Raw genomic sequence first — 27,767 nt, forward strand, 5'->3', positions numbered from 1 at the left:
CCCCTTGGGTGGAGGAAATTGTTTTTTTTGTGAGCCTGTTCAATGTGGCAGCTGCTTTTCATCTATTAGCTTATTTCCTGTAATCCTAACCACAACCCTGAAATAACTGCTGTCATCTCCATTATAAAGAAGAGAACAATGAAGATGCAGACAGTTAGGTAATTTATCTGAAGTTACTTAAATAGTTGCTTAGCAGAGCTTGGATTCAAACACTGGTCTGATTCCAAAGCTCCTGGGTTTTTTTTCACTACACCATGATGACTCTTGGACATACTCAAAAAATATCCTGGAGTTGGGGGGAGTGGAAGGGAAGCTGCTTGTACTCTAGGCACATAGCAACCCCTCAGAGAATGCTCAGTGGGCCCAAGTAGCGAAAGGGAGAGTTCAGTGTATAATCCAGGGGTTGGGATATAATAAAAATAAGCCAGTGATCCTTAAACATCAGAGTTTGTAAGGATTGCTGGGGAGGCTTATTTAAAACCCAGATTACTGGGATTTACCACCAGAAAGTCTGGCTAGGTAGCTCTGGGCCAGGTCTAGGATATGCATTGTATTACCACTCTAGGCAGTCCTGGTGCAGCTGGCCTCCAGAAGACATTTGGGAAAACACGCAAATAACCCTTCTCCTATGTGCAGTGTGGTACCCTTTATAAACACATGCATTTTCATAATCTCATACGATCTTTGCTACCACCTGGCAGGTAAGCAGGGCAAGATCTATTTGTCCCACTTTACACATGGGAGACCTGAGTCTCTGTAAAGTAAAGGGATGGCATAAGAACACAACAGGTAGTGGTAAGCCCAGGGCCAAATCTCATGTCTTCCTGTCTCCAAGTTTGCACTTACTCAAGCATGCAGTCTTATCTCTCTGGGGACTCACGGGAGGGGAAATGTGCAGGTACTTTTCAAGACATGGCCCATGGTGACAGTGTTTGGGAGTGAGTCATTGAGACCAGGGGCCAATCTGGGGGACCTGCAGAAGGAAATGAACAGCTACAGGGAATGAAGGGGGCTTTGGCAGCACGAGTGACCAGCCAGAAGGGAGAAGGGTGGGGCCCACAGAGACTCCAGTAGCCCAGGTGAGAGATGATAGAGGCCAGCCCAGGGTGGTCACTGAAGTGAAGGGAGACAACATCAAGGGTAGGGGTGTGGGAGTTCTGTGTCCAAAACAGTATTGTCCTCAATGGTCACCAATTAAGTATTGGATAATCATAAAGAGGATCATAATTAGCAATCCATTGACCATAGAATCAAAGACAGAACAGATTCAAAGATTTTCTAAGAAACCTTGTTTTGGGCCTCAGAAACAAAGGATGGGTTTGGGGAAGGGACTTGAAATAGCTTCAACCTTATCATATTTAACTCCAGTGGGGCAGGAGTTGGACTCAGGCTGAGAGGTCTAGCAGGTAAGTCCCAGGTAGCTACCAGGTAGTCAGGAAAAGTGTGGCTCTAGCATATAAGTTGTCCCAAAGTCAGGAGAGAGATGACATTGCTGGTGGCCTTGGCATCCAAGGCAAAGATGACGGGAAGAAGGCAAGAGCTTTGGGGGGGGGGGGATTCTGGCAGTCCCAAAGTCCTAAAAGGTTAGAGCTGTAAGGAGCCTTAGGGACTGGAAAGTCCTACACCCTCACTTTCCAGATGAGAAAAGTGATGCCCAGCCATGAGAAGTCACCTGCTCAAGGTCACACAACTGGGGACCAGACCCCGTGACTTCTGACTCCCAGGCCAGCACTTCTTCCAGCCCGGCTGAAGGTATCTTTCCAACAGCCTCCACCATCCCACTTACTAAATACTATTATATATGATCCTGGACTTGGAGATAGAAGAGGCACCAATTAAAATATGCAACTTTTAAAATGTCAGGTCAGGACAGTGTCTTAACATAATCCCAGATGGAGCTATTAGCATTCGTGCTCCCTCTCACCCTTGCAAAAACTTGCTGACATGTCTAAAATTGCACATGTTATTACTACATGAGGTGACAGGGAGCCCTCTGAGAAATACACAGGGTGGGATAAAAGGCGGAGATGTGAGGGCGCTTCCATGGCCCAGGCTGGAGGGGAGGGGCGGGCAGGGGGTTTGAGCAAAGGGAAATTGTGTGAATATTTTTCTCATCAGGGAACCCACAAACAGTGGTGAAATTTTTGGCAAGAAGGAACTCTATTAGTTGAGGAATCCAAAATGAAGGGCTCACTCATGAGCATGAAATGTGTGGTCTGATAAAGCTGTGCTCTTAAATCACTGGGTGACATCGGGGAGGCCCCTTCATCCCTCTACTCTTCAATTTTCATTATATTTAAAATAAGCGTTTGGGGTTAGATGATCCGCAGAGCTCTGGACGTCTAGTTCCAACATTCTCTTTGTGTCTCCACTGATACTTTATCTAAAGGTTGGCTCTGGCTTACCAGCCTAAGTCTTGGCTTCTCTCAACATGACTTCTGGCCTTCCTGGTTCCAAACACCTTGGTTAACCACCTTCCAGGACCTCCTCTGTTTCCTGCACTGTTTGGTGCCTCTGCCCTGCAGTGAGTCCGAGGCGCCATTCCATAAGGTGATCAAGCATCCATTTGTGCACAAGAGTTCTAAATGTTCCAGGAAAGCCCAAGTTGGAAGAGATGTTTGTATTTACCTAGTGCAACTCCCTTCCTACTGGAGTACTTCATATAACCTGTCCTGTAGGCTAAAAGGAAGTAGAAATGAATAAGATTGAAAAAAATAGATTAGGGCCAATCTATGGAGGGATTTTGTGTATTATCATGTCAGCCAATGTTACCGAAAGAGAAGCCTATGAAACCATGGTCCCATCGGGCCAATATGGATGCGAACGTGGCCTTGGAGGTCTAGCCAGGTAAGGAACTCGTGGCAGGTGCTGTCAGTGCTCTGCGCACATGGCCTCCACACTCTCCCTTCCTGCTGTCAAGCTCTTTGTGCAAACGCCTGTGACTTTATGCCTGCGAGCATCCGCTGGAAACAGGGACATCCTAGGCCCGAGCACTAGGCATGCGGGATGTTCTAAGGTAGTAACACCCCGGGAGCAGCTCTCTACCAGTGTTAAACAGATGTGAACAGATGAATGGCCAGCTTCCTCCCCTCTCCTGTGTGACAACCCTGCAGTGGTTTTTCACCATCTCTCAGCGGTCCCACGTGGCCTAAGCCCCAGTCGCCACAGCAGGGACTGGCTCCAGTGTACCCAATATTGGTTCTCTTCCTTTCCCTGCCTCACTTTTGTAACCCCCTGCTAGGGCTTCCTGGAGTCACTTCCAATATACCGCCAGCCTCTGGAGAAATGCTGTATAAAGTGCCCCTCTTAGAGATTCACAATGCACATTACCATATTAAAGGCTCTGAGAAGTCCTGCAAAAAATGAACATGTTTAACAGTTTAGCCCAGCATTTTCTAACCTATTTGACCACAAAGGGGTTTTTTTCCCCCTTAACTATCTCATAGAAATAGTGTTTTCTAGAAAATACTTTGGAAAATGCTATGCAGACAATCGGGCACACATGGAGTCTTGCTTTCCAAAGGCCCAGGGAGCAGTGGCTCGCCATGTTCGCTGCATCCCACTTTTCTATGGATGCTTGGAGACTCATAGATCGTCACAGCCATTCTGGGATGGCAGATAGAGGTAGTAGTATTCCACTCACTCTAAAAATGAGGAAACTGAGACTCAGAGAGACTAAAGGACATGCCCAAGGTTATACAGCTAGTCAGTGGCAGATTCAGGACTTCTAACTCCATATCCCCATTTGCAATGGATCTCCTAGCGAGCAGAAGGACTGGGAATCAAATCCATGTGCCTCTCATCCTAGTCCAGGGCTTCTCCATTCCCCCAGCAAGGGTTCCTGAGGGTGAGCCATGGTTATATGAGCGCGAGGGGAAATGAGAGGAAAGTAGAGAGGCCGTGGCTGGGCACACTTGCTAGGTGTTACGTCCCTTGTTGATTCAGGTGCCCATGACAACTTTCATCCTCTCTTCCCATCTTTCTCCCACTCACACACACATACACATCACCTCCCATTAGCTATCTGTGGCCTGCAGTCACTCTCAAGGGATATTTCTTAGGACCGGGTCAGCTAGAGACCCAACCTACACGTCACAACAACACATACACCGCTTTATTCATACACACATGTCCATAGATTTCCAGGCAGGCACGCGCTCAGATATTCAAGCATGTGTATGCATAGCAGCATCCATATAACATTCAATGCACTTTATTGTTATTGCTTATTTCATTCTCCAGCTTCCCTTCTAGCCCTCAGGACTGTATAACCTACTAGGGTAGGGTCTGAGTGTATCTCTTTCACCACGAGAACCCCAGATGCAAGTACAGTGTCCGTCACATAGTAGGTGTGGAATAAATGGATGAATCGACATGTGCAAATTGCACTTACCTATGTAACCAACAGGAGCACACACACACACACACATACACACACACATCCCCAGTACATGCATGCAAACACACATAAGAACACATGAGTACGCACAGGTCCCCAGTGCCCCATCCAGAGCCCAAGGTCAGGACGTGGACTTCATGCCCACTGACATGAATCTCTTGGGTAGGATCCAGAGAGCCCCCAGCAGACATCACTCTGCTATCAGCCTATCGGGTTCATTTATAGTTGAAATAAATATGTCACAGCTGCTTCACTGGAGACCAATGTAGACATGGAGGGAAATGGGGAAATATCGGCCCAGCTTGCATTCTGGCTCACTAGCTTGGGGGAGCTTAAGGCATAAATGAGTTTGGATTTAATTGACTTTTTTATTGGGCTTTAATTCACTGGTACTTTTCCAGAGACTGACTCCAACAGGCAGATGCAGGGTGGAGCGGTCTCTGGAGCTCCAGGCCTCCCCCCGCCCCCACTCCCCTTGCTCTCTCTTCCCGTGCCCTCAGGCCTGTTCTAAACCACTGCTGCACACAGAACCACTCTCGGCCCCATGGTGACGTGAGGAAGTCAGCCGTTGGTGCCTGGCTTCCATCTTTCGCCCCTTCTCATCAGCGTCTCTTGTCATAACTCCCTCCCAAGGGCATTTCAGTTTAATGCAATAACATTGATGGAAAGCTTGCTCTATACCAGGCCCTGTGTGAGGTGCAAGGTTACAGAGATGAAGAAGAGTGAATCTTTACCCTCTGGGCGCCTGAAATCAAATGGAGAGGCAGACACATCAATTCCACCATATAATAGATACCAAAAATTAACCCACAAACAAAGTCCAGAACAGCACAGTGATTCGGGTAAGGCTGCCCAGATGAGATGTGCCCACTCCCTCTGGAAGTGGGGAAAGGGTTAGCCAGGCAGGGTACTTCCAGAAAGGGTGGGCCAGGCAGGTGGAACAGCAGGTGCAAAGGCACGGAGGCACCTGCCAGAGGTCCCGTGTGGGGAAGTGGAAGGGTGCTCGTGAGGGCAGCAGGGCTCAGAGGAATGATCTCCAGCCTGGAAGTCAGGAAACCTGGATTCCTGTCCCACCTTTGTCACTGGTGAGCAGTGTGACTCTGGGCAAGTCACCTTCCTCCTCGGAGTCACAGTGTCTTCATATGCAACATGAAGAGTTTGAACTCATTAAGCTCAAAGATGTTCTCTCACCTCCAGGGCCTTCTTATCTTCCATGAGATGACATTCCTTTGCTATGCTAAGTCTCTGGCTTGGTTGATGCTGGTTTTGAGTTTCTTTGATAGAAGCCGGCCCCAGAAAGCCCAGTACGGAACTATTGGGGTCTGAGATTCCACGGATCTTATAGAGAAACTGGGTACCTGCCCTTCTCCTGGGGCCTGGAATGCCCCTACCCAGAGCGCTCCCTGAGTCCTGAGTCCTGCAAGCCGCAGGAGCCCTTCCCAGCGAGGTGAGAGAGAAAGGCCAGGCCCGGGACAACATGGATGGATGGCCCTTTGCTCAGGCAGGAAACCTGGGCTGCAATTTAAAGTTTTACCATCCAGAATCATCCAGATTCTTGAAATGTCAGTGTTTAAAAGGATGAATTTCAGTGACCTGGCAAACTTTCTCATTGCACCATATAAATGAGGCATGACCAAAAGTGGGGACTTACTTTGAAAAACTTTAAATCCCACTGCAAATATAAAAAATTCACCTTATGTACAGGGTGACCCTACATCCCAGTTTGCCCGGGATAGAGCCAGGTTATGCCTGTTGTCCTGGCATCATTACTGCGAGTGCCCCCACCGTTCACGCCCAAAAATATCCTCCTTGGGGCAATGAAGATTATGACCACCCTGATCATGAAGCTTGTGAGGGCAGGATTGACAGCAGAAAGGGGTGTGCAGCAGGGGAAAGGAGCAGACTTCAGTATTGCCCTGACCTGGATGTTAACCCCACTTGACCTTGGATGACTGAAGGAACTTTTCTGAGTTCAGCTTTCCTATATGAAAAGCGGGGGCTGTAACACCTTCCATGTGAGTCGCTTGGAGAAGTAAAAGAGGTCCCGCCTGTTAGTACCTAACACACTGTGTGCTCCATACATGTTCCCTCGCCTGCTGTCTTTGGCAGCCCCGTCGTGCTCAGTGCTGGGCAGAGAGGAGCTTGGACTTTGAATGCACGAATGACTGCGTGCATCAGTCAGTCAAGCACAGAAGCAGAAGTTTGGGGCCTCTCTGCACCCTAGTTCCTTCTTCTGTCAAATGAGCTAAGGCCTCCTGAGAATTTTGTGACTCTTGTATTGTAGACAGAGGGTTTGATTCCTTCCCCCCTTCCCACTCCAGAGCCTTCTCATAGTCCTTCCACGGATGTTTCTCTGCACTTCTGCCTTCTTCTTTTAACCTGCATTCAATTTCTTTGTCCTTTTGTTTCTTCATCTTTATTCCAGTGCCTCTCCTGGAAAACCAAATAAACCTTACCCTACCATTGTATTTCTCCAAGTCCTTCATTGTTTGCTGAACTGCCTCAGGGCAGCAGTGTTATATTAGGGGGGGGGACCAATGGACTTAGGGTCCAAGGATCTGAGTTTGGATCCTGGCCCCTACTTATGTCCTCAAAGGGCTGAGTTTGGGTTAATAATTTGCTTGTGGTAGAATGTCTGGTAACCTCTCAGAGTCTAAGTTTCCCATCCCTTAAAGGGGCAGAATCACACACACGAACACTATGAGGATGAAATATATAACTATGGAAGCTGTCTCGACAATGCTGCACCTTAACCCAGTGTCAAGGTCTTCCCAATCTGGCCCGCCCCATCTTTCCCATGTCATCCACTACTTCCTTCCCCTGCAACCTACCCTTCAATCCTGCCACCATGCCCACTGCTCCCAGAACGCTCCATCCATCCGCTCTCACCTCTGTGTCTCTGCTCATGCTATTCCCTCTCCCCTTTCCCGCATTGGGTGTCCCGAAATCCTCCTCCTCCACCCGGCCACTGCTCAAAGCCCACCTGCACAAAGCTTTTCTGATCCCTCGGGTCAGAACGGGTCACTTGGCCCCCTCTGAATCTGCCCAGGGTGTCTGACTGGTCCCCCCACTGACCACTTGCTTATTTCTGCTGTTGTTTATTGTAGCCATTTGCTTATTCTCCTACTCCCTCAAAGGGACTATGGAGTCCCTGAGGGGAAACCTTATCTTGTTCATCTTTATATCATAAACGACCTCAGAAACTTTGTGAAACAAGGACATGAGCAAATAAAATTAAAATTTTGGTCATGATTTCTAGCTCCATCTTCACGATGAACTGAGCCAACACAAACCCATCTTCCATTACACGCATGTAGAAATGCAAGACAAAGTGCAATTTAAAAAAAATGTTAATGCAGAGCCAAACTCTGAAGAAGGGGAAACTCCAAGTGCCAGAAATGAGAGACCTCTGAAGTCACAATACGTGCATACAGCCAGGACCTAGGAATAGCTGTGTGTGTGTGTGTGTGTGTGTGTGTCTGTGTATACGTGTGCTTGTGTGTGCCTGTGTGTTTGCATGTATGTGCATGTGTGTGTCTGCATGTGTATCTGTGTATCTGTGTGCTTGTGTGTGCCAGTGTGTGTATTGTGTGCACGTGTGTGCCTATGTATGTGTGCATGTGTGTGTGCCTGTGTGTGTGTGTGCCTGTGTGTGTGTGTGTGTGCGCGCGTGCTCTGCTCAATTCAGATAAATGGCCTGAATGCCTTCTGTGTGCAAGTCTCAAGCTGGGCCCAGGGGATGTGGCCCACAGCTGCCTCCCTCCACTGGATGCTCGAGTGCATTCTCATGAGGGCAGAGACCCTGGAGGACACCTTCACTGCTGCTCTGAACACTTTCCCTATGTTGTCTCCTTTAGCCTCATGGCAGCCTTGTAAGGTAGAGGGTATTACAAGGAAGAGCCGAGGCAAGGGAAGTTAACTTAGTCCCTGGGTCGGGTCAGAACCAGCATTTGAACCCAGGGCTTCTGACTCTGAACCTGTGGTGCATAACCTAGTGCCACATAGTAGGTGTGCAAAAACATTTGTTGAGTGAAAATCTGCATAAGTGGCCAGGAGGAGCTCACAGGGCATTTAGAAGGCTGTCGTTGGTCAGGGCCAGGGCAGGCAGGGCCAGTCCAGGCAGCACTGATGGGTGGGTGGGGGGCCCAGCTCTCTCTAAAGGATGCTGATTGTAAATGAAATGAACTTCTCTGGCCCGTAGGTGTTTGGGAAGATGGTTTCTCCTGTCTCGGGATGATTGCATCTGGCTCCATTTCCTCTGAGGCTCTTCTCAATTTTTTTTCCCTCCCTGCTTATGCATCTGGCTCTAATTCCCTTCCTGGGTCCCATTTGGTGGTTACCACTTATGTTCTAAAACGCGCCATTAGGCGTCTGATGTATGAGATGTTTGGTGGGTGGCCGTGCTGGTGCTCCGAACTTTGGAGGAAATAAAGAGGCCACCGCCATCTGCTGGGAGCACCGCCTGCTGCCAGTGGCTGCCAGTCGGCCTCTTGGGATTTTGTGGGCCCAGCTGGGGGAAGGTGGGCTGTCCCCTATCCTCATGGCCACCCCCCAGGGACATAAGCCCTGGAGTGGGCAGACCTGGCTACCATGCCTGACTCCACACATAGCTCAAGCATCTGTTTACTTGGCAACCATTTCTTAGACACCCATTGTGTGCCAGGAGCTGGAGCTAGAGAGATGAAAAAGATGCCTTTCCTACCCTTGTGGGGTTCACTGTGTGTGACTCAGTGCCTGGCTGGCACTGGCTCAAGGTCCATAGCAAGGTCACAGCCGCAGCTGAGCAGGTCTGGGGGCTGCGGAGGCTGCCAAAGGAGACTGTGTCCTGGCAACATGGACACACAGCTCTCCAGCACCGTGCATTTCTACAAGTGGTGGGGATGGACTGGGACTTGGAGAGCCCCAGTGGTTACTCGTGAAAATTGCTTGGGATCCTTCTAGAATCCTGGAATTTTATCAATGGAAGTGTCCTTGTAGGGTTTTGTTCCCTTTTTTTTTTTAAAAGATTTTATTGGGGAGTTGGGGGAGGGGAACAGCATTAGGAAATCAGGAAACGGGAACAGACAAGTTGTTGTCCTTTTGTTCTTCAGTCTAGTTGTGGAGGACATCACTTCACTGGCCCATGTTGGTATTATCATTGCGCTCTTCCCGGGCGAGGCAGTCACTCACCTGCCATTGGACGGCCGCTCACAGTGACTCACAGCAGCTCACGAAAGCTCACTCTTGCTGCCAGCCAGCCCCACTGCAGCCTACACCGTCGCCAGCGACTCATGGCAGCCCAGCTCCAGGTCGAGCTGTTGTTCACCATCTTAGCTGTAGAGGGCGCAGTGTCACTGGCCCTCATGTGGGAGCCAAACTGGGGCCCTGCTGCTCAGAGCTGGCGTCCCAAGCCAACTCCTAACCAATGCACCACTCGGCCGGCCCTGTTCCCTTTCTTTTAAGCCTAACAGAGCCATTCAGACACTTCTCCCCTAATCATCTGGAAATGTGCTCTAGTGTAGAGAAGTACTGCACCCAAGGTTCTGTCCTCTCCCTGGAAGTGGCCCAAATCTAGTGGGGAACTGTAGCTGGCCCTGTGTCTCCATCCAAAACAGCTCCAAAGGGTCCCGTAGCTCCTGAGCTTCCCATGGGTCAGGAGGCCTCTATCACAATTGCGTGCAAGTTCATCTTCTTCTTTTGCTTCCTTATCGGTGAGATCCGTACATGTGGATCTCAAGAACACTGTCCAATAAACCTCCTGCATGCACGCTACCATCTCCAGTCAGCTCCCCAGCAAACCCAGAGAGTGAGCAGAAAGCCAGACAGCCTAGAGCTGACAGCCCAGTGTGGAGAGACAGGCATCAAGCAAATGCTCACACAAATACACAGGTGACCAGAGTTTGAAGGAAAAGTACAGGGTACCATGAAAGAGGGTCCCTTCATCAGACCCGACCCTAGTTCCAAGGAGCCAGCTGAGGTCTGAAGTTCAAGTAGGAGTTAGCAGACCAGCCAGTGTGATGGGATGGAGGTGACACAGGGTTCTGTCAAAGCCCCAAGGAGGGCACCTAATCCATTCTGGGTAGGAGAGTAAGTAGTCAGGGAAGGCTTTCAGGAGGAGGTGGTACCAGGCTGAGGCACAAAGGGTGAGTAAGAGTGAGCTGGATGAAGGAGGGAGCGGAGGAATCAGAATATCTGCCAACACAGAGGTATGAAGTCACGTGGCGTGTTTGGAGAAGGACAGAGCAGGAAGAGCTGACTCACGAGGTGCAGGGGAGAAGAGCCAGAGGAGCTGTGTGGGACCCAGCTCATTGGCACCCTTGTATGTCACCCCAAACAAGGGGTGTGTAGCCATGGAAGGGTTTAAGCAGCGGAGTTTGCTTTCTAGAAAGATCCCCTGGCTGCTATGTGGAAAACGAATGGAGGTAGAAGGGAGTGGGGGCAGGGAGACCGGGCAGGTGGCTGTGGCAATTAGCCAGGTAGAGGTGGGTAGCACCACCCTGGTGCATAGCTGAAGCTACACGGGTTGAGAGAAGGAAATTAACTGACGGAAGGGATATTTTCAAGCGAGGATGCCGCTAACCTGCCCCCTTTGAGTCTCTCGTTTGGGAGAACAGGGTTGTGGAACTTCAGCAGAACTCTTAGGATATAGCAAAGACTCATACTGTTAATCAGCCACATCCCTGGGCCACCCTGGAGAGCCTCAAGCCATCCCTCTGCCATGCCTGGAAAGCAATTGGCACTACGAGGTTTCCCATACTGGCTTGCAATTAGTCTAATTTATATTCAGGCATGTTGGAACATGCTTAGGTGCGAATCTTAGGCTTCGTTCCATTGCTGAGCAATAGCAGCATGTATTTTTTTTTTTTTTGCTGTTTCACAGTGAGGTGCACAGAGCTCAGGGTGCTTCATCAGTAGATGGGATGGAGACACTCGCTCTGCCTCTGACTTACTGCTACATGACCTTAAGCGAGTCATCTCACCTCTCATGGACTCAATTTCTTCCGCTGTAACAATGGGAGTAACAGTAGGGTTGCTGGTTGGTTTGAATGGGTTCCTGTGTGTCAGCGCTTGGCATAACACCTGACGTGTAGCAGGCATTCAGTCTCAATTATCCCTCTAAAGAAGATCTGCAACTATGATGAGGAACCTCCCAAAGCACCCCCCCCCTTGCCCTTGCACCCCAGAAAAGACAGTTGATAGGGCTGGAGGCACAGCAAAGCCTATTTGAAAACTGATACTTGATCTTCCGAACAGCTCTTTACAACTCACCCTTGCCCGGCATGCCTATCATTTCACGTGGTCCCCATGGCGTCTCTGTGAGGCAGGTGTGGCCAGTCCACTTGACACAGGAGAAAGCAGAGTCACAGAACCAGAGGCTGGAGGAGCCTGGACTTCATTCCCATCTAACCCTGAGAGGTATTATCGCCCCCATTCTTCAAATGAGGAATCGGAAGTTCAGACCAAGGTCACATGGCTCAGGACTGGTGGAGCCACCGGGATCCCCACTTGGATCTGTCCCAGTAAAAAAGCCTGTGATCTTTCACTACTCCACGATGCCTCTGCAAATAACCTACCTCTTTGAGCCTCAGTTTCCTCATCTGCACATTGGGACAACAGTGTCTATTTTGCAAGATGGTTGTGCAAACCAGTTGTCGCTTTCATCACAAATGTCTCTACTCCTGTCTTCATCTGACTCTGTGGCCCAACTAGGGTGAGGCAAGCAAGGCACCCAGGGTGCATGATTTAAGGAGGTGCTCACTCTCAAGTGAGTGTGAGTACAGGCCCCGGAAGTGAGTGCCTTCTTAAATTCCGGGCTCCAGGGCCCCCATCTGCCTCATCCTGATTTGGAGGTGAGGAAATTCCGATTGGGGTCAGGGTAGCATGGAGAGGACAGGAAAGTCCGCTGTGCCGCATGCTGATACGTATAAAAGCAATAGCTGGGAACAGGCGCTGCTGCAGAGGCACACGCCTCGACAGAAACAAAGGGCTGGAATAAATATTACACAGGTGGTCCAGGCTTCATGTAATTGTTCCTCGAGAGCAGCATCCTGTGAATTGATATGCATCTATCAATGATGCCGCTCTACCTCCTTGATGATCTGAAGCTGTTTTATCTCCACTTTTACCCAGACAGCTCCTGAACTAGCTGAGGGTAGTGCCTGTGTCCTATTTATCTCTAGTATTCCCAGGACCCAGCAGCGTATTCGACATGTAATAGTTGCTCATTAGATGTTGAACAAACTAAAGAATGCTTTGTCTTTCATTTCGAAAGCCCTTAATCTTCTTAGGTCCTTTGATACTTTGATCACAAGTCATGGAACTATGGTACAATAAAAATGAGAGTCTCCTGGGAGGCTAGTCTGCCAATCGGAGACAGTAAGACATAGGGATGCTCAATAAATATTAGCCCAATTTAAAAAGCTAGTAAATGGCAGAAGCACGATTTGATGCCAAAGCTTCTGCTCGCTCCAATATAGTGCAGGGCTGCCTGTCACCAACTAGAGTCCCTTCTACCTAAACCCCCAAAATTGTGCTCCTTATATTGCCCTGTGGCACCTGCCCAAACCTCCCCCCATTTTTAGACATTGCCCCTTATTACAGAAACACTGGCAACCCCAGAACTTACATCGTTGTAGCACAAGGACTGCAAATAGGATTCATGTCACTCATAGTAGTAGCCAGAATTGTTGGGCTGAAAAAAACTATGGGACCCAGAGGGAAAGAAGGTTGCAATCAATCAGTTATGTCTGCTATGGACCTAGGAAAGAGAGTGGCCTCATGCTTGCTGTGTATATGTCAGGGGGGCCCTAATTCCACACATCAGGAAAGCAATCTGATTAAACTAGTAAAAACCTGCTACATTTGTAAATTGGTGTTGGTTTTGACCATTCATCATACAAGCTTTACTGCTAAAGTTTCATGTTACTCAACCTCTAGACCTCCACTGGGGAAGGCTAGAAGACAGTGACATTCTCTGATCAGTTCCTGGAAAAGTTCTAAAATGTTTTTAATGAGAAAACATGAAATCAGTAAGAATGTGGCATGAGGATTTCAGTACCATGTGGGTAGTTACTTATTTGACCTTTTCTTGATCAGCTTTTAGAATCCGCCTGCCTTGGGACTGTCTTCAGCCCTGGCATTAATTGGAACATCTGCTTTTCCTCTGTAAACATCATAAACCATCATTTGCTTTTCATTGATGCATCATTTTCAGTGCAGGGCCCTGTAGAATAATATGAAATTAACCGGGCACACAACAGAACGCATTTCTGATTCCCTCCTTTCCTTGCCCTCATCCCACACCTGTTCAAAAGAATGGCAATTCCCAGAAGGTGTGTGGGGAGGCAGGTGCAAAGAGCAACATGTGTCTTATCTCAGGGTTGGTATCCAGGTATGAAGCACACTCAGGTGGGAGAGGTATGCCCACCCAAGCCCCTGGGATAGGTGCTGGGGAGGCGTGAGAAAGGTGAAGTGCCACCAAGTAGAAATACCCAACGAGGGTGATACAAATGTCTTATACAGGAATTCCCAAGCAATGTGCCAGAAAGGATCTGGGCGTGACCACAGGAAAACCAAGTGGGCACATGTTCCTGTGAGGCCAGCAGGCAGCATTTGGAAGTAGACAGAGAGCTGTAGCCACAGGATCAGGCAAGCAGCCGTAAAAAGAACTTGTAACAGGGCCCGTGAACCCAGAAATCACACCCTGTAGAAGCTCAGATTTCAGAACTCAGGTGCAGAACCCCTACTAATAATAATTCTATTAGCTAGCTTTTATGAAGTGAATACCCTCTGCCTGGGACTTTCCATCCATGAGCTCATAAGTAACCAGGATGTAGACTAAGATGTGTCCCGCTGTGGGGCTCTGCACCCCGGAGCAGCTGAATGTGGCAGGACTCGAGGCCACCTCCCCAGTGCGTCTGGGCTGCTCTGTCTTGAACCCTCTCTGCTCCCGGTCTGCTTTTCCTGGAACGGGAACAGGCTGGGGCAGCAGGAATTATGTCAGTAAGGGTTAGAGGTAGGGAGTGGCGGCAGCAGTGGAGGAAAATGGTAACGGGACAGTGGACGATTTGTGGCCACACTTTCTCCTTCATTTTTCTGAGCTTCTGTCCTTGAAGGCAGAGAACCCCTCCTGGGTCCTGCTTCCCACATCTGCTTACAGCTAAGAGGATGCTCTCTGCAGTGAGCCTTGGCTCACTGGAAATGGGCTCTTTTTATTAATCTACTTGCCTTGGCCCTCTGTTCCTGGGTTTGGCTCGGTGACCTGTTGGCAGTGGGCAGATCTAAGAGCAGGCTTGGGTAGGGGAGGTGCTTCTGAGACGGACACAGCGTTCCTCAGAGAGAACCAGATGCCAACTCCTCTCGGTCATTGCATCTCTGCCTTAATAATTACCTACTGTCTGACAGCTAAGCTCCATTCTTCATTGTGCACAGTGTCTGGCACATAGTAGGTGTTCAGCCATGATAATGTGACTCCAAAGTCTGTGTTCTTCCAAAAATCCTACCTACCTCTTTTTTTTTGTTTTGTTTTGTTTCAGGTGTACAAGACAGTGCAATAGTTGTAGTTTTTACCCCTTACAAAGTGACCAACCCCCTCCCCCCACCCCCAATATCTGCCTGCCTCTTAGTAAAGCCCCCTCTTAGTTGTCTACCTGGGGGTATTAGGTTCTGGAAGCAGAAGAGAGCTGGAATGGTGGGCAGATAGGCAGGGCTCAGCAGGCAGCCGGAAGCCTAAATGGGCACCACTGGCCTTCCCGACATCATCGGCATGGCGCCCTGCCAAGACCAGGAGCCAATCTAAGGAACCTGTCTCAACCTGCTAAATACCACTGGTGGCACCACCACTGTCCCTGGGGAGACTTCTGCAGCCCCCACCCCCACCCCTCCCCTCACTGCCCACCAGGCAGCTTCCTTCTGTGCTCGCCCACAGTACTTGGCACCTCCCAGTACCAGTCTGCCGGGCCGCCCTCCCTACTCGGTGGCTCCTAACGGGTTGACTCATCTCTGCATCCCCAGTGCCTGGGACGGTGCCTAAAACACAAGAGGTGCTCTGTAAAGGTTCACTACGCCAATGAATGGATGCGCCACACATGTGGCCCCAGGTGGAACATCTCTGATTCAGTTTCTGCAGCCAAACAACAACTCTTTCCCTCTCCTGCTCCTGCGGGGTTCAGGCACGATGCAAATCACAAACAAGAATGCTCTCTGCCTGGGCTGGAGATTTCCTTTCTCCACAAAGTGCGTTCAGGCCCACTGTAGTCCTTTTGATCTTTATAGTAATTCTATTGGAAAGTACTCTCACTGGCATTTGCAAGATGAAGAATCAAGATCCAAAGGGGTGAAATGACTTCTCCAAATCAGTGAAGAGTTGGCACTGGGAGCTGGGGCTGCCTGGTTCCCAGTTCCATGCCTAACTTTTTTCTTTCAACCAGACACATCCCATTAAGCTCCTACTGCGTGCCAAGTATGGGAATCCAGAGATGAATATGCTACAATCCCTACTCGGCACAGGAGACAGACAGTGGAGGGCTTCCGCAGAAAGAGCCGCCAACCCGTTGCTGAGTGCCGTTGGAAACTCCCATCAAGCCCAGGCTCCCTCGCACCCACCCACCCACCTGCCACCAGCCAAGGTGCCGTCCAACTTGAAAGGCGCCTGGTTCCCCACATCCCACTTCATAACCTCAAGTCAGGCCCAATTTGGGATTCTCACAAGAGGTGTCAGGACGGATTCATCAGCGGAGGTCTGGCCTTTCAAACAACTTTCTCGGTGAACACCTGAAGCGCCTCCAGGTTGCCCTCTGCCTCCGTGAGCCATCCACCAATAGAACACTGGCTCAAAATGTTTGAATTGCAGGCAAACACTCAGTCACCCCTCACTCCCTTTGGTGCTGTTTTCCCAGCTGACAGATTTTTCAGTCGCTTGATGCTCTTCTGCATGGCACACACACATATCCTCCTGCACGGTCTGAAGCTCTCTCTGGACAGCCACCCAGCGGGAAAGACCTGGGCTGTGCTTCAGGCTTGGAGAGAGAAGACAGGAGGGCCTCTTAGTGAAAATAGCTCAGGAAATGTCACATCCCACAGGTGGGTGCAGAGGCATGGAAGACGGAGGGTCCCATCACCGTATCATACATTCAAATAATGCTAAGCATTCTTCTAACCCAAACATATAAGGGACAAACTTTCTAGCTGTAGGGCCTTGGACAAGTCATTTAGCTCTGCAGACCCTTAGTTTCCTCATCTGCAAATTGGGGAGAATAACGTCTACATCCATGGGCTTTGTGAGCCTTAAAAGGTAGGAAGTACATAAAGCAATCAGCACCGTGCCCGACTTGTACTCAATGATTATTCATTCCTCTCTTTCCCCCCAGAAAAGCAGCCTCTAGAGAGAATGCTACTAACGATGTCCTAAGATAGATGGTGGCTTCCTGGTTTGGCAGAAAGGACAAATGGTTGCAGAGGGGCCACGTGTCCCTCATCTCCTCATTTCCAGGGACAGCACCTACCACATGGAGGTGCTTCCATGGGTGTTTGTTGAAATTGGCTTTTTAATCTCCTTGTGGGGATAGCACCGTCATGCAACAATCTTCAGAACATAATAGGTGGTCAAAAATTCCTGGTGCAGGAACAGGTCATGGAGCAAGCCGATTTTAAATAAAATACAGCCTTTGCTGTCAAAGAGCTAGCCATCCATAGTGGTCTCCTTTCACATACATCCCTTGGCTATATTTAATTTTCAAACGCATTCATTGCAACTTCAGAAAACAAAAGGTAGATGCATTTTGTTTGCTGGATGCCTGGTAACCCATCTGACAGACTTTCTCGCTTCCCCGTTGTGTGACATGTGTTTGAGGAGTTAGAAAGAGAAAAACAAGACAAACGAAACTAAATGGTTGGCTTTGACATGTACGTTACTTTGCAAACAGCCTAATGAGAAATTTCAGTAACTCACTGAGAGGAAAGCTCAATCAGCTCAGGGAGAAAAAGAAAGGCTGATTTTAGAGGCATTTGGGGGTGACAGAATTTCATTTCCTTCGAGTGTAGTCAGCAAGAAGAGACAAGAAACCCACTGTCTAGAAGCCCTAAAGGTCAGGGTTAATGAACGGGTTGGAAGGTTTGAAGCTTGCAGGCCCAGGGGTGTGCTGGGAAGTGGATATTTCAGCTGTCCTTAACAGAGCTTATACATAATTTATTTTCTTAAGTAGATACAGGGTATAGAAACGTTGTTTGCACTATTAATTGGACCAGAAAACTGTGTCTTCGTGGGTACCAGCTTTACCCAAATTTTCCCAGCAAGGGCTCCACTTTGTATTTCCTGGACTCTGTAAGGCAAGGTGTCCCCTACAAGTCATCCTGAGCCTGGATGCTGGCACCTGGGAAGGGGAGCCCAGCCATTATCTCTAACCCTTGGCACATGCAAACATACAGCTTTAGAAGAACATAGACCCAAGCCATTAAGCCCAGGTCTGCCTCCAAACTAGCTATGTGACCTGGGCAGGTCACTTCACCTCTCTGGGCCTTAGACTCTCCATGTACGATATGAGGTGTTTGGGCAAGAATATTTTTTGGCACCTTCACTTTCTCAGGATTCCCTGAGTCTGAGACGTACCTGCCCCACTACCAAATAGGAGAGTGCTAGTGTTGGCCAAGCACCAATCTCCCCTGCCTGCAGAGCGGGTTGAGAGGGGATGTGAGTGTGAGCTGTGGCCACAAGGGACAGGGGGCAAAGAGCACAGGCTTTGGAATTAGGCGAAGATGTATTTCACCCTAGATTCTCTACTTACCAGCTCTGTGAACTGGCTCAGCCTCTCTGGGCCTCAGTTTCCTTATCTGTAAAATGGGGCTGATAATACCAGCCTCAAAGGGCTGTTGCAGAAATTAGGGATGACAGATGTAAAGTGAATGGCACTCCAGGGAGGGTGACAAAGCCAGGCAGTGACTTAAGAGCTACCCTAAGATCTACTAGAAGGCAGTGAGACCCCCTCCCCATCTCCACATCCATATGTCTTTGATTTAGAATGTGCCAACTTCAGATTGGTGGTGTCTATACGCTGTACGCTGTATAACTGGTGACAATTTAGTTGTAGGAATTTAAATGTAGGTTTTCAAAGTGGATTGTCAGCATCACAGCACCCCCTCTCCTATAAAACTCTACGGTCCCAGTACCTCATTGGCCACCCTGGGCTTCTAACAACAGGCTTATGATTATTAAGGAATAAGCAATCCATGGCACAGGGTAGTTTTCATCCCCTGTAACTACTTCAAGATGAGCTTGGTATTGTGAAGACGTAGCCAAGAGAACAGGGCCCCTCAATCCTCCTTATTCTTTAATTCATCTCTGACTTCCCCACGTCACCCCAAAATTTTATCTCTCCTCTGCTGAAAAAGAGAAACATAGTAACTACCCCTAACCCCAGTATGGATTTATAATTGGAAGAGATGTCTATTATTATAATCTTCCAAACAAGTCCACTTCCATCCCCTCATTTAGGCCCTACAAGCACATGACAAGATTATCTTGCCCAGTCTGCAGATGAGAAAAAGTAGAGGCTCTGGAATTGTTCGTTTCCTTCCCTCCAACATCACGGGGCCATTAAGAACGTTGAAGTAAACGCAGTCTCTAAAATGTAATGCACCGTGCAAACCGTTAGCCAGGAAGAGGACGGTCATGGCCCCGTTTTTATCTCAGGATCCCCCATCACTCCTGGAGATCCAGGTTTGAAATGTGCACCATTCATTCTTACAAATCGATCCAACTATGTGCAGCTCTAGACTCTTAGCAGCCCTACAAATCCAGCCCTGCCATCTGCGATGGGGCTGTCATCACTTACCAGGAGAGCAGAGAAATGCCTGGGAGAATGGCAGGTCTGAAGAAGCGGCGAGCTCCACCTGACAGTCTGGACTTAAATAAATTGTATTTTCTGGCCAGGGGCGATAAGGCGTAAATTTGAAGCATGTGTTACTCTTACACATCATTATGCCCCGAATTGGGGAAAGAGAGCTGCATCTTGTCCCACGTTTATAGCAAAACTGCACTATGTGTAAATAGCTCTCAGGCCTTTGATGTTGAGCTAGGAGGAAAATAATCCTTTCAGCAAAGCCAGGTTCCCGGGAGCGTAGGGCTCCCCAGGCGGGAAAGGTGGCTGGCGGAGTGTGCAGCCAGCGTGCGCCCTGCCGTCTCTGGGCCCCTTCTCCTGACCCCCGCAAGGTAAACGGTCTTAGTTCTTAAAAGGATTATTTCCCCTAACACCTTCCCAAAGAAGCCAGCAAAAAATGCTTACGTGCAATTAAGTGGGAAGTTGGGAAGGCCACAGCAGAGAAAGGGAGTGGAGAGAAGCTGGAGGAGATGTCAGCCTAAGCTCCCCGCGAGCCAGGCCAGGCCAGGCCAGCCAGCATGGAAGGGCGCCTCCTAGAGGTGGGCGAGGGGATAGGGTAGCAGCACCCTGGAGCCCATCATTCATTCATTCATTCATTCAACAAAACAGACACAGTCCCTGCTCTCTTGGAGCTTACAGTTTAGTGTAAGACATGTCCAACAAATAATTTAGTTACACACTTTGATAAGCACTGTAAAGGAAAAATGCAGGGTGTAAGGTTGTCTAACAAGAAACCCCAGTTTAAATGGAGGCTGGAAGGAGAGGTGGGCTGTCGAGAGAGGTCTCTGGGGAAGTGGCATTGAAGCCAGGGCCTGATCGTAAGTTGGCCAGGCAAAAGGTGGGAGGAGAACATTCTAGGCAGAAGAAACAGCATGTAGAAAGGGCCCACAGGACAGGGAAGAGCTTGTCACACGTTCCAGGAGCCGAAGAGGCCAGTATGTTTGAAGCACGTGAGAGAGGGGATAAAGGCAGACCGGGCCCAAACAATACACACGGCTCAGTGAGGATTTAGAACTTTATCACAAACGCACCAGGAAGACGCAGCAGGGCGCTCGGCCTCTTTATGGTGGTCCTGACTTGATGAAGAACTTGGCTGTCATGAATTGTCACGTGGCCATCTCTCAGACATGACGGCAGTCACCCTCCAGCTCTCTGCCCTGCCACTCATGTTGCCGTCACCCCGACCAAGCTCTGAGCTGCATCAGTTCACACCTGGCAACTCTGTGCCCGTAACCCAGCACCTGCTCCCAGGAGGAAGGAGCAGGAAAGATGGGACTGACACTGAGGGCACCTGTGTACTTGCGACCTCACTGTGACACTGAGGGCGCCTGCAGGAGTTGCCGCCTGGGCCTAGGATGAGTACCAGGCCTGTAAGGGGGCATCAAGGATGAGGGGACGAGTTTCCATCAGTGAGTGTCTCCCACCTCAAGGACCGGTCTGGTCCCTCCTCTATAGGGAAAGACTTTCGGGCTTCAGTGCCGCCAACCCAGTGCCCATCACAAAGCAGGCACTCACTCAATGGTCAGCTGAAGTCAGCAACCCCCAGGCAGCAATCCTCCGTCTCCTCTTGTAAGTGGAGAAACTGAGGGAGGCTGGTATAGAGGAAGGAACAGGCTCGACTAGGAGTCCATGTCCCAGATGGACGTGTCCTTGCTGATAGCCTTGGGCAAGTATCTTCCTCCCTCATTTACGTCCCTATAAAGTCAGGTGAGTGGATGAGATGACCTCTAAGACCCCATTCAGTGCTCACACCTTATCATAACCCTCGGAAACTCAGAGAGGGTCAAGACCTCTATCAGCGCCACCTCTCACGTTTGTGGCAGAGCTGGGATCACAGCTCACTCCAGGAGACAACACATTCTACCCCCAGCCCAACATTCTGAAGTTCAATGACCACATGGGGGCAGTTGGAATTTTCAATCTGATTCTCAGCTGGTTTTACTTTTCCTTACACATCTCTTTATAGCGATTAGGAAAATTAATATTAGAAACCATTTCAGAGCCAGAGAGGTTATTGGGTGGATCTACAAAGCAAAGCTCTATTGAAGCACGCCAGAAGTCACCCCAGATGTGTTCAGCCCCCTGCTGTGCATGTGTTAACTAGGAAATGCTCTCGTCTGTTCATTATAGTGGTCCCCAAGAGCATCTCTCTGGGGGAGGGGAGGCAAGTTCATTAGCCAAGCTCAGTAGCTATATACAATCATGAGGCTAGAGCTCAGCTCTTTGAAAAACCGTGTTCCAGCAGTCCCCACCATGAAGCTGAGAGAGGAGGGCTCGTCTGTCCTGAAATAGTGCCGCTGGCCAGGGCCTCAGAGCTGTTTTGTACAGTGGGGAACAATGTGGAATCTGGTGTTTTGCTGACCCTTCCTACAGATCGTGAAGGCTGGTAGCAGGGTTTGGACTTCTTTGCAACCCTCGTAATCCTTGCACATAGTCAAACACATGCATATGATTATTGATTGGCTGATAGATAAAGCAAGGCAGAGAGGAAGAGTATATGGCTCAGAAACATCACAGAAACAAAGACCCAGAAAGAGCATGTATGTTTGAATCAGATAGTCATGGGTTTGAATTCAAGCTCCTTGCTGTGTGACCTTAGACAAGTCACTTAACCTCTCTGGGCCTTGGCTTCTTCCTCTGCACAATGGGAGCAGCGATACCCACCCGTGATCATAGTTGCAAGGGTTAAATGACACAACATAGGTGAGCATCTAGCACAGTGCCTGGCTCATGATGGAGGCCCTTCTCCCTTCCATCCAGCCATCAAGATCTGCATGAGACATGCAGCCTCCAGCACTCACCCCTGCTATTCACCTGCCCCTGCGCTGAAGGACAGGAAGCCAAAGAGCATACCTGTGGCCTCCATGCTGCAGGAGGGGACAGTGCAGTGGAATACGGCCAGGGAGGCAGCCTGGGCCCAAATCTCAGTGGCTGCAGGAACCCAATACATTTGGCCTGGCTCTCTTCCAGCCAATTTTGCCAGATGTAATTTGGCTTCTACTTGAGCTTCCAAAGCAGTTATGTAATCATAATAACCATAGCATTTGTAGACAGCTTTTATAGTTTCAAAGCACTTTTGCACGTATTACCTCAGTTGATCCTCTCGATAACCTCGAGAGGTCGCTAAGGCAAGGACTAGAACTGCCATTTTACAGACAGAGAAATGGAGGCTTGGAGGTTCTGTTGGGTTCACCCTAAGTCACACAACTAAGTGGCAACATCCAAGTTGGACAAAGATCTCTGTGTTCCTTTCCCTGGGCGTTTCCCACATCATCACATCGCGTCTTTGTCACCATGCTTTCACCCAACAAAAGTGGACTGAGCATCTGCTGTGTCCCAGGCAAGGTACTAAGTGCAGAGATTCAGAAATGAAAGGCAGAGTCAAGTTCAGAAAAGATGTAGGACCAGCTAATCAGGGCCGTGGGAGAGCTGCCATGGTGGAGGAAGGGGAACAGTGAGGGGTGGCGGGTGGTAAACCCAACTTGGTCCAGGGGCCCAGGAAGGCTTCCTGGAGGAGGAGATGCATCAATCCAGTCTTGGAAAATGAAGTTGAGGTTGCCCAGGCAGAGAGCCAGAAATTGTCCCGGCAGAAACAGGAATGAGAGGACTTCCAGGCAGCAGAAGCAGCAAATAGAAAGCCACACATGTATGAACCAGCAATGCACATCTGAGGGTACCACAAGGTGTTTGACCTGACTCCACCCACCCACATACCCCCTCACTCATTCATTCAACATATATTTTAGGAGCACCCCCACGTGCCAGCCACTGTGCTAGCTATTAGGGACGGATACTTCAGCAGATGTAGTCCGTGAGCCCATGGAGCTTGCCTTCTGGTGGATCACCAGGGACTTGCATGGGAAGCGGACAGGTGCAGCAGGTGGAGGCATCATAGAAGGCTGAGTATGGAGGGCCTGGATTTCAGCCTAAGGGCAGTGAGGAACCCTGATGGATTTTGTGCACAGGATTAACAAGATCAGGCTTGCATTTCAGAGCGAGCAAACCACAGTTAACTTAGAGGTGGGGCTGGAGAAGGTTGTGTGGAGTCCGGAAGCCCAGCTAGGAAACTGCAGCAGCCCAGGCCAGAAATGACTGGATCCCAAGTTACAGCAGTGCAGAAGACAAAAAAGCAAAAATGCACGACGGTGGCAGAGAAGTGTTGACAGATCTTGTTGGTTAATCGGACGTGGGGGTGAGGAAGAGGAAATGTGGACAGCTACTGTGAGAATCTGGCTTAAGCCCCTTGGCAGGTGGCGTAGCTATTTCCCAACACAGGAGTTTGGAGGAACCATCCGGGACAGCGGAGAGCCTGAGGAAAACCTGTTTACACTGGGACATGCTGAGTGTCAGGGACCTGTGGGTCCCCCTGAGATCATGTTTATTAGGCAGTGGGATCAGTGTGTCTGGGGCCCAGGAGAGATCTCAGGGCCAGAATTGCAGATTGGAAGATCAAGAGCTTATTAATGATGCTTGACCCTCGGAAGTGGACAGGACGCCCAGAGGGAGCCTACAAAGGAAGAAGAGACCAGGCCCCATTGTGACAAACCCCAAAGGGTGTCCAGATTTGATGCCAAAACCCCACTTGGCAAGTCATGCCATTAGCCAGGACAAGGAACCATTGGTCCCCAAGAGGGGTTGATTGTGATGGGCTGTGGGGACTCTAGCCTACTGTTGGATTTCTGGGGTCTCCCCATTCTCCAGAGCCCAGTCTGAAGTCACCCATATGCTCTCTCTCTCTCTCTCTTTCTCTCTCTGTCTCTCTCTTTCTCTTTCTCTCTCTCTCTCTCTCTCTTTTCTCCTTCAGGTGTTTACAAAATATGGGAAGTGTTACATGTTTAACTCAGGCGAGGATGGCAAACCTCTGCTCACCACGGTCAAGGGGGGGACAGGCAACGGGCTGGAGATCATGCTGGACATTCAGCAAGATGAGTACCTGCCCATCTGGGGAGAGACAGGTGAGCCGGGTGCATGGGCCGGGGCAGTGGGTGATGGCGGAGGGCTGCAGGACTCTGAGAGACCGGTTTGCCTCAGGGGTCTTTTTTGGCCCAATCTATGAAGGACTGCTCTCCATCAAGGGCTTGGTGACATGCTGGTAAATGAATGGTAAGCACGTTTCTGGAATGGACTGGGATGAGTTTCCTCAGATTTTGCTAGATGGGAGAAGGGCAGATGATGGGAATCCTGGAAAGGGAAAGCAGGTAGGGTGACAGGAGGTATTGGCAGGAGGCGTGGATGAAGGTTTGAGCCAACAAGGCTGGGCAGGTGAGGGGCTTGATTTCAGGAGAAGAAAAAGAGATAGACAAACCCTTTCTTCTCCCAGCCATCTTGAATATCCCAACCCAGCTATAATAGGAAGCCCGATGGAAAGAAAGCAGGCTCCTCCCCCTGGGGGAAGGTGGAGGGTCTGTGCAGTGTTGGAAAGCCAAAGGGTACGGACTCCCGGGCCTGGCACCATGCCCATGTGTACAGTCCCCAAGCTTATTTCATGCATTCATTTATGCATGTATTTATTCAGTAAACAATTCATCAGCCATGTATACTATCTTAGGCCTTGCACCAAAGAAAGGACATTAGGGTGAAAAAGACTGATGCCTTGGCCACAGCCTGGAGGAAGAGACACACGATTGCAGTCCAGTGTGACAGGAGTGTGCCCAGTGCTGTGGAGGAATGGCAGCCTCCACCTGGCAGGGAGGGGCAAGGGAGGTTCAGGGAAAGCATCCTAGCACATGGGGTATTTGAACGGGGTTTTGAGATTATCCTGGATTAAGCAGGCGGGTCCTCATGGAGGGATACAGAAAGGTCAGACAGAGAAGGCCATGTGAGGGCAGACGCAGAAATTGGAGTGATGGCGGCCATTAAGCCTAGGCAGCCTCTAGAATTTCACCAGGTGGTGAAAGTCAAGAGGTGCCCAAGAGTGGGATCATGGATGCAAGGGAGATCAAAAGGGAGACGAGTGCTGTGTTCAGGGCGTAACGGGAAGGAGTGGAGAAAGGGCTCGAGAGATGGGCCTCAGGAGGGGCCTCAAGGAAGGGTGGAGGGGAGAGAGATTTGCAGCCAGAGGGAGGCCCTGGGCGCTCAGGTTAGAGCTGAGGAGGAGGAGGGGATGAAGGCTAAGCGGCCCAGCCCCCACTTCTTGAAGCTCCCACCCTGAGATTCCTGTAGCCATCCCTTCGATTCTGAGATCCAGGCCTTCCAGGCTCCTGAGACAGCGAGGGCTTCGGCCCCAGGGTCGACTGACTGCAAAGCCCAAGCTCTCTCCTCACCACCATGCTCTCCCTTCCAGCATCTCTTGCTTCAGCGCCCTCCTGGGGGAAGGTGAGCGTGGCCACTTACCTAACATGATGGCTAGCTTTCCTGCTCCTTCAACTGACAGGTAAAATGGCTCCCACACACGTCATTACAGTAATGCCTTCTGGCAGCTCGCCTCGCACTACAGGCCCTCCAAACCCCATCTGCTGCTTGCGAAGGAGACCCTGAGTTGATCCCATCATTTTTCTAAATTCAATGCCCCTCCCTCCAGATGAACACTCCTGAGGCCAGGCTATGCACTGTGACCGTGGGGGCCCATAGACAACCCTGGGTCCTGGGAGCCGGTCTTGGCCCCAAAGAAAGACCCTGCCTCACAGGCACCTGAACATGTTTGCTTATTGAACCACCTGTGGAAAAGGAGAGACATGAGGAAATAATCACGGGCCCTGGAGACGCCACACCTAAGGCCTGAGCAAAAGTTAATTATGCCCTTTCATGGTAATGTTGGACTTCCCACCCTGTCACCTTGATCCAGGAGCAAAAGCACATGTACACACTCAGACGCAGACACAGACACAGACACAGACAGACACACAGTCACACTCACGCTCACACTTGCAATACCAGACACCACCACACAGACATCTTCACGTGGCACAGCTCCCTGTAGGGTTTGGCCTTGGGCCTGAGCACTGGCTGCTGATAGAAGGGACTCCAACCACAGCGTGTACCCCCAGGGAGTCTGCATGCTGCCTCCGGCAGCCGCGGATGGTCAAAGCAGGAAAGACCTCTGAGATCATCTATTCTGGCCAATGCCCACGTTCCCCTGAGGAGGAAGAAGCAGTGACACAGCCTGGTGGGAAGCAGTGACACAGTGGAAGTCATGCAGTGAATTCACGGCCAAGCCAGGACTGTCTGACCCACATTTCTTGACTACCAGTCGGCCCTAGTGGGCCATGAGCTGTACCAGTTCAGGACAAACCTGTAATTGTAATTAAGAACCTGCCGTGTGCCTCACGCCATGCAGGGTGTTGTCAGGGATACAGAAGACAGGAGACAAAGACCCCTCCTCTTAGGAGCTTATCGGCTCCTTAGAGAGCCAGACGTGCACATAGAGCCCAAGAGAGAACTCCAGGCTCACTCCTGCGGCAGCTGTCCCTATGTGACAGACCAGAACTTTGCACTTAAGCCGTTTCCTCTGAGGTTGGGTGGTTGGGAAAGCAGGCTGAGTGAAAACGGAGGGGTTTAAAGCAAGGGTGTGGGCCAGGAGAAACCCGTTAGCAAAGGAGCCAATCGCTGCTGACCAATAGAATTTTCTGTAGCGGTGGAAATGTTCCCTCTCTTCACTGTCCAATACAGCAGCCGCAACTAGGCGTTTGAAATGTGGCCAGTGAGAATGAGGAACTGATTTTTAATATTATTTCATTTTTATTCACTTACATTGCCACAGGGCGCCAGCAGCTGCCATGCTGGAGAGCACAGCTTCAGGCTGCTTTGTGGATTTTCGCTCCTGTGGCCTCTTCTGGAGCCATAACAGTCCTCATTCTTGGCCTTGCCCTCACCGCAGCCTCAAGTGGTAGGAAGGGCTCCTTGTCCCCATTTACCTGGGTAGGAGGAGGCTCAGGTGAGGTGATGTCCTCCAGGCCACCCTGCTAGGTCTCCTAAATCCTTACATCCAAGCTTCCTCCATTTTACCTTTCCTCAGGCTGAGTCACTGAGCAACGAGTTGCCTCTTGGGGAGGCTGGTCACCTCAATGCTGCTTACTTCCTGAGCCCCTGAGGGATGAGACCCATGTGGGGGTGGAGTGAGGTTCTACCCACCCGCTGAAGGGTGAGAGGCGGGCTCTGGAAGGTAGATGCTTGTCTGTGAGGCCACCTGAGGAGACGCGGCCATACCTTTCTTTTTGTTTTATTAAATTTATTGGGGTGTCAATGGTTAGTAAAATTACATAGGTTCCAAGTGCTCAATTCTGTAATACATCATCTGTATATTACACTGTGTGTTCACTCAGAGTCAGTTCTCCTTCCATCACCATGTATTTGATCCCCTTTACTCTCTTCTATCCCTTCCCCCCTTACCCTCTGGTAACCACTAAGCTATTGTCTGTGTCTATGACTTTTTGTTTATTTGTTGGGTTTGGTTTTTTTTAAAGATTTTATTGTGGGAGGGAGCAGCATTGGGGAATTGGGGAAGGGGAACAGACAAGTTGCTGTCCTTTTGTTCTTCAGTCTAGTTGTGGAGGACGTCGCTTCACTGGCCCATGTTG

General features: G+C 49.9%; 1 protein-coding gene across 1 annotated transcript in view; it reads left to right on the top strand.

Annotated features, from left to right (window-relative positions):
• ASIC2 (acid sensing ion channel subunit 2) overlaps positions 1-27,767 on the top strand; it is a 296,973-nt gene that overhangs the window by 169,070 nt on the left and 100,136 nt on the right. Inside the window, exon 2 of the mRNA XM_019646949.1 lies at positions 24,056-24,206. Within this exon, the coding sequence (XP_019502494.1) occupies positions 24,056-24,206 (151 nt within the window). The remainder of the gene's footprint in view (positions 1-24,055; positions 24,207-27,767) is intronic.

Source organism: Hipposideros armiger, unplaced genomic scaffold (assembly GCF_001890085.2).
Source record: "Hipposideros armiger isolate ML-2016 unplaced genomic scaffold, ASM189008v1 scaffold_108, whole genome shotgun sequence".
NCBI classification, from domain to species: Eukaryota; Metazoa; Chordata; class Mammalia; order Chiroptera; family Hipposideridae; genus Hipposideros; species Hipposideros armiger.